This window comes from Monodelphis domestica, chromosome 6 (genome assembly GCF_027887165.1).
Source record: "Monodelphis domestica isolate mMonDom1 chromosome 6, mMonDom1.pri, whole genome shotgun sequence".
NCBI lineage: Eukaryota > Metazoa > Chordata > Mammalia > Didelphimorphia > Didelphidae > Monodelphis > Monodelphis domestica.
In genome coordinates this window covers 234,836,026-234,850,245 of record NC_077232.1, presented here as the reverse complement: position 1 = coordinate 234,850,245, position 14,220 = coordinate 234,836,026, and the positions used below count along the sequence as shown (strand labels likewise).

Below are 14,220 nucleotides of genomic sequence, written 5' to 3'. Positions count from 1 at the left end.
CCCGTTGTCATTCTGCTATGACTAAAGCAGAATTCATACCCAAATGATTCTCACACCTAGACCAACACTATCCACTGTGCTACCTAGAAAGAGCCTCATTGAAGTAGTTTATGATGGATGGACTGGAATTATTGCTTTGCCACAGAACTGGAACAGTGGATTAAAGTTGAAAAAAGGATAACTTTTGTCCCAGTATCCGGAAAGTTTTACTCATAATTGGAGCTATTAAAAGTAAAATTGGCTGCCCTTGGGAAAAATTGAGGAGACTTCACTGGAAGTTTTCAAGCTTTAGATTATCTTTTTCAGATATGGGTAGTTACTGACATCCCTCCCAACTTGGATAGCCTGTGATTCTCCACATATAAGGAAACTGAGGTTCAGGGAGGTTAAATGACTGGTTGGGACCACTCAGCTCAGCGTTTTTGGAGCACAGATTTGAACTAGACTGCTAAGTCTACCCTCCTCACTAAGCCACACTCTCATCAAGAGTTCAAGGTGTTACCTGATGACTGAATCTACCTCTAATTTCAGGCAGGAACAGAGATGCTGCAGTTAGTTACCTAGTTGCAATTAATAAGAAAATCCCCAATTTTAGAGCTAAGGAAATGCTCACTAGAGTTTACTTTTGAATTTCTGTATTCATGCTGCTCCCACTTCCCAAGCTCTTTAGGAACGTGAAGAAGATATTGAGAAAACAGAGTTTTCCTGGCCAGTTTTGCTTTCTCCAGGGTCACTCAACACCTCATTTTAGAGCTTGTGAAGAAGAAAATTCCTCCTCTCTTTAATCACTCTCCCTTTACAGTGATTTTAGGACTTCTGAATATTCCTTCTAAGTCAGTAATTGTCTAAATTTTGTATTTATATGCTGCTTTTTCCCCTCAAACCTAAACACTACTAGAGACATGGACTATGCAGACCATATAATCAAAATCTAAGTAAATAAATGAGAGTTGGGGATCATAATAAGATCTTTATTTTTTAATCTTTGGGGGGGAGGTAAAGGGCTCTGTATTATTTAATCTGTTTAAAGCCCAATTTTTATTTATATTTCAAACACTCAAAGCAGAAAGCATTGCTTACAAGAAGGCGAATAATGGTGCCATTTATGGAACTTTTAAAATTTAATATAGTTTAGAATTCATGCCTCTGTGTGAAGGCAAGTTGGTTTCAGGCTTCCAGAAATGTAGCACCTAGACCAGAGTCTAGGGCTGGCATTCCTCTGCCACATTCCGGGGCATTCCAGTAGAATAATTTGGACACAAACACAAACAGACTAAATTTTTGTAGGAGTAAATGTTAAACTTTTCCTTGGCTTTATTTTCACATAATTGTTAACAACTGGGAGGTTCAAATATGATGGTTGGTGCCGAAACATATGGCAAGCACATTCTTGAAATGTTTGCAATGGCTGATAGGATTAGTAATCTGGTACTCTAAGGCTGGAACTGTGGCCAAAGTCATAGTTAATAGAAAAAGATAATAAATCAACAACCTACTCATGCATAATTTGAACTTTTTTTAGGAAAAAAAAAGCCATTGTTACAGATTTGATCATATAAAAGTTATTTTCATGGTCCTACCCAGTTACTTTCTAGGAAGCAGCTGCTCTTGAAATTGTAGTTCAGATCTGAGTGTGTATCTGTTGGCATCATTTGGACTGTAAAATCTGTTTTATTCCATTCACATAAAGGGTTTATTCATAACTACCCACTTCTACTCATCTTGTGGCACTCATTGTCAGAAGGCAAGGTTTAATAATAATAGTTAACATTTATTTAGCATTTTAAGTCATTCTGTGTACATTATTTATAATTATCCCCATTTTACAGAAGAGGAATCTAAGCTGAGAGAAGTTGTCCTAGACTATCACATAATTAATGTCCAAAGAGGATTTGAATCAGGAGCAAGTTTCCCAGTAAATTGCATTTTTTTCTTCAAACATTTGACTTTGTGCTTTGAAAAGTTGACAGTAGAGGGGCTAAGGGTGGCTAACTGGTGCAGTGGATAGAGTGCTAGGCCTGGAGTGAAGAAGATTCATCTTTCTAAGTTCAAAATGGCCTCAGACACTAGCTTTGTGACCCTGAACAAGTCTTCACCCTTCCGTCTTCATCTGTAAAATGAGCTGGAGAAGGAAATGTCAAACCACTCTAGTATCTGTACCCAAAAAATCCCCAGATGGGTTCATAAAGGGTTGTATATGACTGAACAATAAAAAAGAGGTCAAACTTTTTGATTAATTCAAAGGGAATCATTTGATCCTAGACCTAGAGTTGAAAGAGACTTCAGAGTCCATTTCCAGAGGGCTGTGATCTTTCTCTGTGCCCTGAATCTCCTTGGAAGTTTGGTGAAACCTGTGGACCCTTTGTGAGATTAAGGTTTTTAAATGCATTCAAAAGTAAACCAATAATATGGAAATAATTATCAAAATATGTTTTTAAACATGTTCACACATCCAAAATTAATAATTCCTGATCCTAGTCCGACATTGCCATTTTATAGTTGAGAAAATTGAGTTCTAAGTTACTTTCCTAGGGTCACACTTGTAATAATCACCACAGGCAGAATTTGAACTCAGGTCCTCAGAATCTAGGGGTCTTTCCACTCTATAGCATTGATCCTTGGGGAAGAAACAATTATCCAAAGGACATTTTCATAATTTAATTGAATTTTCTCTGGAGACATGTAAAAATAACTTTCTTCTAGGGTCACTTTTTTTTGTTGTTTTGTTCAAACAAAACAGAATTGTGTTCAAGTGAGTTAGTACTTTAGAATTATTTTCAATTTCAGTATTGTAACATCTCAGCACTATAACTAGAATGACAAGCTATAAATATCACTACATTTTTGTTGGTTACATGTAATTACATGAAAATGTAATTACAGTAAATGCAATCAGGTTAGAATAGTATAGTTATATAATAGTCAGCATATTTATTGTGTGCTTACCACATTTATATTAAGGATATTCTAAATTTGGTTGACAGATTAAATTTAAATACGCATCTGATCTTAAAATTTGTTAGTTCACAATCTATTGCTTCAAACTCCTGGAACTAATATAATAAAGTGCACTCTCTGAAGTTAAAGATAATAAAATACAACTATGTAGAAAACAGTAAAGTTGATTTATTTTCTTAAGAAATTCTGTATTCTTGGGGGCAGGTAGGTAGTTCAGTGGATTAAGTCAGGCCCAGAAATGAGAGGTCCTGGGTTTGAATCTGGCCTCAGACACTTCCTAGCTGTGTGACCCTGGGCAAGTCACTTAACCCCCATTGCCTAGCCCTTGCCACTCTTCTACCAAGGCAGAAGGCAAGGGTTTAAAAAAAAAGAAAGAAAGAAATTCTATATTCTAAATGTAAAGAAGACTAAACATGGTTTAAATTAATTATTGAATAGATCGTTACTGGATTTGGGAAAGTAGGGATAATTTAGAATGCTTCCTAACCACCACCAATGGAATATTGAACTCAATTTGCCATTGTTTTGGCCACGTGTGGTATTTTGTACATTATATTGAGTTATAATTTTATGGAGAAACTATGAAAAGTGTGTCTGGCATTTTAAAATGAACTTTTAATAGATTTTTCGTTGATCAAAAACAAAGCAAGAAAAATCTTCCAGTCCAATATTAAATTGCATTATTCTGCTGTCATTTTGGTTTTTAAATATTTAAGATTTATGTAAGTGTCTCTGCTTGTCTATCTTTTCAACTCTTTTTTCTTGCTTCATTAGATTATGAACTCCTTGAGATTAGAGATTATTTTTTTCCTGCCTTTGTATATCCCTAGCACTTAGTAGGTGCCTGCTAAGATAATTGACTGACTGATTTCTGCTTCCTTTTCCTTTAGATAAAAATGTAGTAAAACTTTTTTTTTCTTTTTGCAGGGAATATTGGGAATTCCTTTACCATTGATCCTATCTTAGGTTCTATAAAAACTGCCAAAGAACTTGACCGAAGTAGCCAAGGAGAATATGATTTGATGGTGAAAGCTACAGACAAAGGGAATCCACCAATGAGTGAAATGACTTCTGTACATATCTTTGTCACCATCTCTGATAATGCCATCCCCAGGTTTACCTCTAAAGAATACTCTGCTGAAATCAGTGAAAGTGCTTCCATTGGTAGCTTTATTGGGATAGTCCGTGCACATAGTCAGTCATCTGTGGTGTATGAAATAAAAGATGGAAACATAGGCGATGCCTTTGCTATTAACCCCAACTCAGGAGTTATCATTACTCAGAAGGCTCTGGATTTTGAAACTCTCCCCTTCTACAGCCTGATAGTACAAGGAACAAACATGGCGGGTTTGTCTGCTAATACAACAGTATGGGTCCACCTTCAGGATGAGAATGACAATGCACCAGTCTTCCTGCAGGCGCGATACACAGGACTCATCAGTGAATCCGCCCCGATCAGTAGTGTGGTCCTAACAGACAAAAATGTCCCCCTGGTTATTCGCGCCGCAGACGCTGATAAAGAATCAAATGCTTTACTTGTTTACCAGATCGTTGAGTCTTCTGCCCATAAATATTTTGCCATTGATTCAAGTACTGGTGCCATTCGAACTGTTCTCAGTTTGGACTATGAAGAAGCACCTATTTTCCAATTTACCGTGCAAGTCCATGACATGGGAACACCACGTTTATTTGCGGAATATGCAGCCAACGTGACGATCCGTGTCGTCGACATCAATGATTGTCCTCCCGTGTTCTCCAAAATGTTATACGAAGCTTCTGTCTTGCTGCCAACATACAGAGGAGTAAAAGTCATCACAGTAAATGCCACAGATGCAGACTCGCTGGCTTTCTCACAGCTGATGTATTCCATTCCTGAGGGCAACATTGGGGAGAAGTTTCTCATCAATCCTAAGACGGGTACCATAACTGTACAAAACACAACCCAGTTGAGAAGTCGATACGAGCTGTCAGTGAGGGCTTCGGATGGCAGGTTCACGAGCCATGCCTCTGTAAAGATCAACGTGAAGGAAAGCAAAGAGAATCCACTGAAGTTTACCCAGAATTCCTACTCTGCCCGCGTGAGGGAGAACTCCACAGAACCCAGAACCATCGCCGTCATCACCGCTGTTGGGAGTCAGATCAACGAGCCTTTGTTCTACCACATCCTCAACCCTGACAGCAGGTTTAAGATAAGCCGCACTTCAGGGGTACTCTCCACCACTGGCGTACCATTTGACCGTGAACAACAAGAGGTTTTTGATGTGGTCGTGGAAGTGACAGAAGAGCACAAACCCTCAGTGATGGCGCATGTTGTGGTCAGAGTCAGCGTAGAAGACCAAAACGACAACGCACCTGTGTTTGTCAACCTTCCCTACTATGCGGCAGTCAAGGTTGATGCCGATGTGGGCCACATCATCCGCTCTGTGACTGCCGTCGACAGAGATATTGGGAGAAATGGGGAGGTACACTATTACCTGAAAGAACATCATGAACACTTTCAAATTGGACCTTCTGGGGAAATCTCCCTGAAAAAGAAATTTGAGCCAGACACCTTAAATAAGGAATATCTCATCACCATAGTAGCAAAAGATGGCGGCGACCCAGCCTTCTCTGCTGAAGTCGTCGTGCCAATTACGGTTATGAACAAAGCCATGCCTGTGTTTGAAAAGGCTTTCTACAGCGCCGAGATCCCTGAGAACATCCAGTTGCATAGTCCAGTTGTCCATGTCCAAGCCAACAGCCCAGAAGGTCTAAAGGTCTTCTACAGCATCATGGACGGAGATCCTTTTAATCAGTTTACTATCCACTTCAATACCGGAGTCATCAACGTCATAGCCCCTCTGGATTTTGAATCTCACCCCGCATATAAACTAAGCATCCGAGCAACTGACTCCTTGACCGGCGTTCATGCTGAAGTCTTTGTTGACATAATAGTGGAAGACGTCAACGATAACCCTCCTGTCTTTACACAGCAGTCGTACGTGACAACTCTGTCAGAGGCGACTGTGATGGGAACATCTGTTGTTCATGTTTGGGCGACAGATACAGATTCTGCACCCAATAGGGGAATTTCTTATCACTTGTTTGGAAATCATAGCAAAAGTCCTGACCAGTATTTCCACATAGATAGTAGCAGTGGACTTATTTCTTTGGTGAGAACCCTGGACTACGAGGAGACTCAGCGGCACGAGCTGCTGGTCAGGGCTGTTGATAGTGGCATGCCCCCGTTGAGTAGTGATGCCATCGTGACAGTACATGTCACTGATCTCAATGATAATCCACCATTATTTGACCAGCCCCTCTATGAAGCAAAAATCAGTGAGCAAGCCCCCCATGGACATTTTGTGACCTGTGTGAAAGCCTATGATGCAGATAGTTCAGACACTGACAAATTGGAATACTCCATCCTATCGGGTAACGAGCAAAAGAATTTTGCGATCGACAGCAAGACGGGCATAATCACCCTTTCAAACCTGCGCCGCCAGACCCTAAAGCCATTTTATAGTGTCAACGTTTCTGTGTCAGATGGAGTCTTCAGGAGCTCTTCGCAAGTGGAGATTATTGTCATCCAAGCCAATTTGCATAGCCCCGTTTTCATGCAGAATGAATATGAAGTGGAACTGGCTGAAAATGCCCCTTTGCAAACCCTGGTGGTTGAAGTCAAAGCAACCGATGAGGATTCTGGAATTTATGGCCAAATTACTTACCATATTGTCAATGACTTTGCCAAAGACAGATTTTACACAAATGAGAGAGGACAGATTTTTACCTCTGAAAAACTTGACCGAGAAACTGCAGGAGAAAAGGTCATTACAATTCGACTGATGGCCAAGGATACTGGAGGAAAGGTTGCTTTCTGCACCGTCAATGTGATCCTTACAGATGACAATGATAACGCCCCTCAATTCCGAGCGACCAAGTACAGAGTGAACATTGGATCGGATGCCCCCAAAGGCACATCTGTCATCAAAGTGCTCGCATCAGACGCCGACGAGGGATCCAATGCAGACATCACATACTCCATAGAAGCAGATTCTGAAAGTGTCCAGGAGAATTTAGAAATCAACAGACTATTTGGAATAATTACAACCAAAGAAAGCCTGATTGGTTTAGAAAATGAGGTTTTTACTTTCTTTGTTAGAGCCGTGGATGGTGGATCTCCCCCCAAAGAATCTGTTGTTCCGGTGTATGTAAAAATCCTCCCACCAGAAACTCCCCTTCCCAAGTTTTCAGAACCTTTTTATACCTATACAGTCTCGGAAGACCTGCCTATTGGAAGTGAAATAGATACTATCAGAGTAGATCATAGTCAGCCTGTCTCATACAGCCTAACCAAAGGGAATACGCCTGAGAGTAATGGGGGCGAGTCCTTTGTCATTGACAAACACAGTGGGAAATTGAAATTGGAGAAGAATCTTGATCACGAGACTACAAAATGGTACCAGTTTTCAGTGATCGCGCAAAGCACCCATGAAGACTCCGAGGTGGTGTCCTTTGTAGACATCAGTATTCAGGTGAAAGATGTTAATGATAATAGTCCAGTCTTAGAGTCCAATCCATATGAGGCATTTATTGTGGAAAACCTGCCAGGGGGAAGTAGAGTCATCCAAGTCAAGGCAACTGATCTTGATTCAGGAGCCAATGGCCAAGTCCTCTATAGTTTAGATCAGTCCCAGAGCTTGGATGTCATTGAATCATTTGCCATTGACATGGAAACTGGATGGATTACAACTCTTAAGGAACTCGATCATGAAAAGAGAGACAAATACCACATCACAGTAGTTGCATCTGATTATGGGGAGAAAGTACAGCTGTCTTCCACAGCAGTTGTGGAAATTTCTGTAACAGATGTGAATGATAACCCTCCACGCTTCACCGCAGAAATTTATAAAGGGACTGTGAGTGAAGATGACCCTCCTGGTGGAGTGATTGCTATATTAAGCACCACTGATGCTGATACCGAAGAGATCAACAGACAAGTGACTTACTATATAACAGGTAAAAAAAAGGGAACATAATCGGTTATTTAATAGGTGTAGTCATATTTCACAAAGCAATTGAATCACAGTTTTCAAGGATCAGAAATTCTGGAGAAACAAATTACATGCAGATGGGCAGTGAAGAGAAGGTTTTATTTGTAAAATGCATTATAAATGATTGGAAAGAACACCTTTTAAGATATATTTCAGATTCTATCAACGTATTTTTATTGCCTGTACAAGGCTTAAATTTTTTTTTATTAGATTGCATTTCATTTTTTATTACTCCCCACATTTCAATGAAATATATACTTAGCCTGTAATAAATGATATGATGATTTTTAATAGCAAAACTGCAGATGGATGGTAGCTTAAATTAATCTTCAGTAGCATTTATGCTTCCTTTTTGGCCACCACACTAAATATTAAAAGCATTGCTCTAATGTGTATCCTCAACACCTAGCAAAGTGTCTGACACTTAATAGGCCATTCATAAATGTATGTTGATGATTAATGCTGCATTCATTTTTTTGACACAAATGTAAAAAATCTTTTTTTATGTTTTCATTTGCCAAAAAAACTTCAGCCCCTTTTAAACAAAACAGACTAAGTACGTTCTGTATAATTAATTTTATGTGTGATTTTAGCTAATTTTAACAATATGGTTTCCCCATCAACGATATAGGAGGAGATCCTTTAGGACAATTTGCAGTTGAAAATATACAGAATGAATGGAAAGTCTATGTGAAGAAACCTTTAGACAGGGAAAAAAGGGACAGCTACCTTCTTACCATCACTGCAACAGATGGCGCTTTTTCTTCAAAAGCCATAGTGGAAGTGAAAGTTCTTGATGCAAATGACAACAGTCCCATTTGTGAAAAGGTATGAAATTTATACAGTACATATATTCAGCATCTTTCTATAAGTAGTTGTTTTTTTTGTTTTTTTTTGTTTTTTTTTTTGTTTTTTTGCTTAGCCCTTGAATTATTCAAGTATGAAGAGCCAGGAGTTTTCTTATAATGTGCTGATCCTTCCAAATAAATAGTTGACTCTTCTTTCTCTTCTGTTAAAATGAATTAATTTAATAAAAATTCATTGGACAGTTTCTCTAAGAAGATAGTTCTGGCACAATTGTTTGCTATCTTCAATTTGGGGCACCGGGCTCTAGACCTGACTTACTGGAACCCTCCCATTTTTGAAGTACTTCATGGAATGAAAGTGATCCTGGGTTCTCAAAGTCTATCTTAGACATGTATTCATTCTGACTAGTCTCAGTCAGTGAAAGAAAGAGGGTTCAGTCTGGGTCATTAAAATAGACTGTGTGCCTCTCCTCTGAAAACCACCCTATAGAGGTGTTCTTCCCCTGAGGGTTTAACCACTGGATATTGAATTCTTTTTGAGCACAGGACCTTGGAAAGACCAATTAGCTAAGGAGTGGAAGGGTTTGCACCTTTATTTTTATTGGTGGAGAGACAGCCTACCCATCCTTGTTGAAAACATGGCCATTTCAAAGTCTGGGACGGCTATGCCTAGCACTTCAAAGTTCAGAGGAATTAAAATCACTGATTTCATTTTTTTCTTCAGTTGCATCTCTGTAGAGAAGAGTGGGCATCCTACAGGGTAAAACTGCTACTAGCATGTTCTTTAGCTTTGCCAAATGAGTACCACAGTGTTAGAAATTTAAGGGATCTTAGAGATCATCTCAGGGTTGTTGCAAACATCAAATGAGCTATTTGTAAAACATTTAGGACAGTCCCTGGCACATCAAAGGACCTTAATAAATAAATTCTTTCTTTCTCCCCTCCCCCAAAATTTCCCTAAAACCCTTTGTTCTGCATCTTTCTTTCTCCTTTATTTAGTCTTACTTTGTAGCATTTATTTCTGATGGTGGTATAATCCATCCTTACCCAGGAGTATCATAAATTCTTTGAGAATAGTGGCCCACCCAGTTATTTTTCTCTTAGAATACCAAACACCAAGCACAGTGCCTCGTACGTTTTACTGCACGTATTATGTGCTTTGAGTTAAATTGAATTCAATTAAATAGAGCCTTTGTTGACAAGAGCTTTGTGGAGGAGCTTGGTTTCAAAATCTGCTTCAGATATGTGACCAGAGGAAATCATAATCATTGATTTGGAGTGGAAAGACTTTAGAATTCATCAAGTTCAATCATTGATTGATAAAATGAAATCCTTCATTTTATAGGTAAGGACCATGAAGCCCTAAGAATTGAAGTGACTTATCTGGGGTCACTTAGGTGGCAGAACTTGGATTCAGACCCTAGTCCCCTGGTTCAGGGCACTTACAATTTCCTTATCAGTAAAATGGGGGAAGATAGGGAAAACAGGCACTCAGTAATCTTGAAGCACTCTGGAAACCTAGCTGTGGGAAATAGTGCATAAATAAAGAAAGAGGAGCAATAATGTAAGGCAGTGTAGAAATGAGAGCAAATCAATATGGTGGTCCCTGAATTCTATAGAGGCAGTTGAGTGGCACAGTAGATATAGAATACCAGGCATGGAGTCAAAAAGACTCATTTTCATAAATTCAAATCTGGTTTCTATAAACCTGGGTAAGTCACTTAACCCCATTTGCCTCAGTTTCCTCATATGAAATGAGCTCAAGAAGGAAATGGCAAACCCCTCTAATATCTTTGCCCAGAAAACCCCAAATGGGGTCAACAACAAAAATGAACAACAAAAAATTCTTACAGGATTTAAGAGGGAAGGAATGATCACTGAGGATTAAGAAATGAAGGAAATACTTGAAAAATGTGGGTGGTCCTTGAGCTGGGTCTTAAAAGAAATGAAGAATTAGGCAAGCAGAAATCCAGGAAGAAGAGAGTGAAGACATGGCAGAACTGTGTCTGGAATGTTTGGGGAATGGTGGCTAAATCAGATTTGCTAGTATGAAGAATTCATAATTGAGGAATAAAGAGAATCCACCAATGAGTATCAGTAAAAGAACTCTTTAGCATTAGGGAGAGTGCAATTAAAGGTAGAGAATGCCTGTTTTTTGTGGATTTGGTCATGGGCTTACCTTCCTTTCTCCAGTAAGAGTTGAAGCTCCCCAGAACTTGACAGGTGAAAATGATCTAGTTGGGAATTGGCACATGAGAAGGTAGGAGAGATGGGATTGAGAGAATAGAGTGGGAAGTAGTTGACACCAAGATCTAGATTAAAGGAAGCCAGGAGTCTGATAAATTGGGAGCCTAGGAAGAAATCTAGGAACTGGGGATGAGGTTTAGAAGTGGTGAATAGGAGACATTATAATCCAGGTTAAAGGCAGGAAATGAGATACACGGAAAAACTAAATTTTCATGGAAGTGGGGAATCTGGCCTGAAGGATTGTAAACAGAGTGTTTAAGAATAAGCCCTCATGTATCAGAAATGTGTGAAAATTTTTCTTTTTCATTTTAGCATTTTCACCATGCCTTTTTAGCATTTTCCTAATTGACACCACTTAAGTCAAGCAAAATGTTCAGTATTTACAAATGTCTTCTTGATGTCATAAAATTGAACTCATAAAAATCTAGATTTTTTGTGTCTATGTTGTTTATACCATGAACTCTAAAATATCTAGAATTATGGCTAGTTGCAAATGTGTACATGATCATAGTGAATAAAAATGGATTTTTCAGGGCTATAAAATTCAGTATTTATCTACTTACATACAAAATATAATCGGGCAAAATAGGCAACTTAAAATTTCTCTTCAGATCACTAGAGTAAAATTGAGATAAGCTGCTTTACCAAAATAGGTTATCCAAGTTGTTTTTTATTGCATCTATTTTTTCATTGGTATAGAATACTCCTAATTGGGAAAAACCCTTCACCAATGCCCATTGGCACCCAGAGGTGAAAGGACTTGACGAGGATTACATGGGAGCAGTTTTATCAGACATGGGACTTGAAGGCTGACTCTATTTCCTGTCCATGCTTCCCATCCTTAATATAAATCCAGATTTGAACTCCTGGTTAAAAAAATACATACATACATATATATATATATACACACAATAAGCCTGGCTGCTTATTATGTTTTGTAGTTATTAATTATATACAGTTTATAATGTGTATAATAATGTTTAATTAACTTGCTTAATTAGCATAGAGTAAGAGAAATATTTTAGAGATTTGGGTGACTCAGATGTTTTCCTCCCACCCTAATCCCTGGTATATATCCCAACTTCAATTACTTTTTTTCCCCTTTCAAATGTTTTAGAGTGCCTATTCAGACACAATTCCTGAAGATACTGTTCCTGGGAAACTGATCATGCAGGTCTCTGCTATAGATGCAGACATCCGTTCCAATGCTGAAATTACTTACACATTGTCTGGTCCCGGTGCAGAGAAATTCAAAATAAATGCAGACACAGGTAAAATGAAGACTGGCTGCAAGTAAATGGCAGCTTCTAACAAAGTGAAATACAATTAATGAAATCTTACAGATAACTTTCTTGTTCTTTTATGTATTTTTTGATGTTACATAAATGACATTTTTAAGTTCAAGAGTCTATAAAAGGGAAAAAAAACTGTTAAATAACAAAGGAAAGTCTCTATGAAGCCATGACTTCTATTTCCTTTGATTTTATATTAATTCACTTTTTTTCTTTCAAGTTAAAAATCATACCTTAAATTGGCTTTTGTTAGTCCTTTTATTGTTCATATAGCCTTTGTTATTTTGACTTTATTATCTCTTCTCTGAGCAGAAGTATGATACATCAATTAATCATCACAAACATAATTTGGAATTCTCATAATTAAAATAACAAATGATCTTTAATTTGTTTTTAAATTGTTGACGTCTTCCCTCTTCTTAATTCTACTTCATTAAAACACTCTATCATGAATGTTATCCTGGTCATATATATATACCAATCTGGGCTTCTGTAGTGGATCTCATGTTTCTATAATATGTAAAAAGTGTGAATGTTGGATAATTAATTAGAGCTTTTACTGGTGGAATTTTGGAAATACATAAGAGGCCCTTGCTTTGAATCTTAAAGATTCAAAATCCCAGCAGCTGGCACAGTTTGTGAAGCTGGGACTCATCAGGCTGTTGCAGCTGTTCACTCAGTCACTGACAAAATTGTTCACTAGAGGTTGGCCATTTATTCAGTTCTTGCAGATGCCAAAGCCAAGGTGGGGAGGGATGAATAGACAACATGTTGGAGAGGATGTTGGGAAATTCTCTTCTCAGATTTCAAGTGTGTCTCTTTCTTTAACACGTGGTGTGTGTTTTTTAGGTGAATTAAAAACATTAGCCCCCCTCGACCGTGAGCAGCAAGCAGTTTATAATCTTTTAGTCCAAGCTACGGATGGAGGAGGGCGATTCTGCCAGATGAGTGTTCTCTTCACGTTGGAAGACGTCAATGATAATGCTCCAGAATTCTCCGCTGATCCCTATGCCATCACAGTGTTTGAAAACACCGAGCCCAAGACCCCATTGACAAGAGTGCAAGCCACTGATGCAGATGCAGGTAGAATAAAAATAAATCATAATCATCATAATAAATAGATAATAAAGGCAGCTGGTGGTGCAGTGGATTGAGCACTGGCCTTGAAGTCTGGAAGATCTGAATTCAAATCCATCCTTGGAAACTGTCATTTAGCTTCTGTTTGCCTCGGTTTATCCAACTATAAAATAGAATATAGATAGATGGCATCTGACTTTTTTTTGTGAGGAGCAAATAAGATAATAGATTTTTGTATTATTTTTTTGTGTAATTTGTAGAGTACACACTTGTAATAATATTTATGATAATTACAAATAAAATTTATAATAATATACACATATATACAGCACATAATAGGTGCTGTAAGAATAAATGCTTATTCCCTTTTCTGTCCTATTGGATCATCACCAGATTTTATTGATTATTGATTTTAGCCGTTTTAGCTTTGACCTTGGAGTCAGGAAATTTGAATCGTATCTGAAATTTACTAACTAGTTGTCACCCTGGGCAAGTCAAGTCAACATTTAATTAAGCATTGCTATGGGCCAAGCATTGTGCTAGAAGTTTGTGTTACAAAGACAAAAATCACAGAGCGCTGTATTTGGGGGTGACATGGGTTTATACAATAACCCAGATTATGTGACTATGGATGAGTCCTCTGTCAGTTTTATTATCTGTAAAATGGAGCTGATAATGCTTTTGCTCCCAACCTCACAGGGTTGTTATGAGGAGCGTGCTTTATGAACCTTAAAACATCATTAAAAAATATGAATTCTTATCATCCTGCTTTGGCATCTTGCGTCTGAGCCACAAATGACATGTAAA

The 14,220-nt window shown here is 38.2% G+C and overlaps 1 protein-coding gene across 4 annotated transcripts in view; it reads left to right on the top strand.

Moving 5' to 3' along the window:
* The window catches only part of FAT1 (FAT atypical cadherin 1), a 165,205-nt gene that overhangs the window by 116,446 nt on the left and 34,539 nt on the right, over window positions 1-14,220 (top strand). For all 4 annotated transcript variants that reach the window (XM_056802981.1, XM_056802979.1, XM_056802978.1 and 1 more), the window contains exons 11-14: window positions 3,886-7,956; window positions 8,623-8,819; window positions 12,162-12,315; window positions 13,186-13,419. In XM_056802981.1, coding sequence (XP_056658959.1) covers window positions 3,886-7,956; window positions 8,623-8,819; window positions 12,162-12,315; window positions 13,186-13,419 — 4,656 coding nt within the window. The remainder of the gene's footprint in view (window positions 1-3,885; window positions 7,957-8,622; window positions 8,820-12,161; window positions 12,316-13,185; window positions 13,420-14,220) is intronic.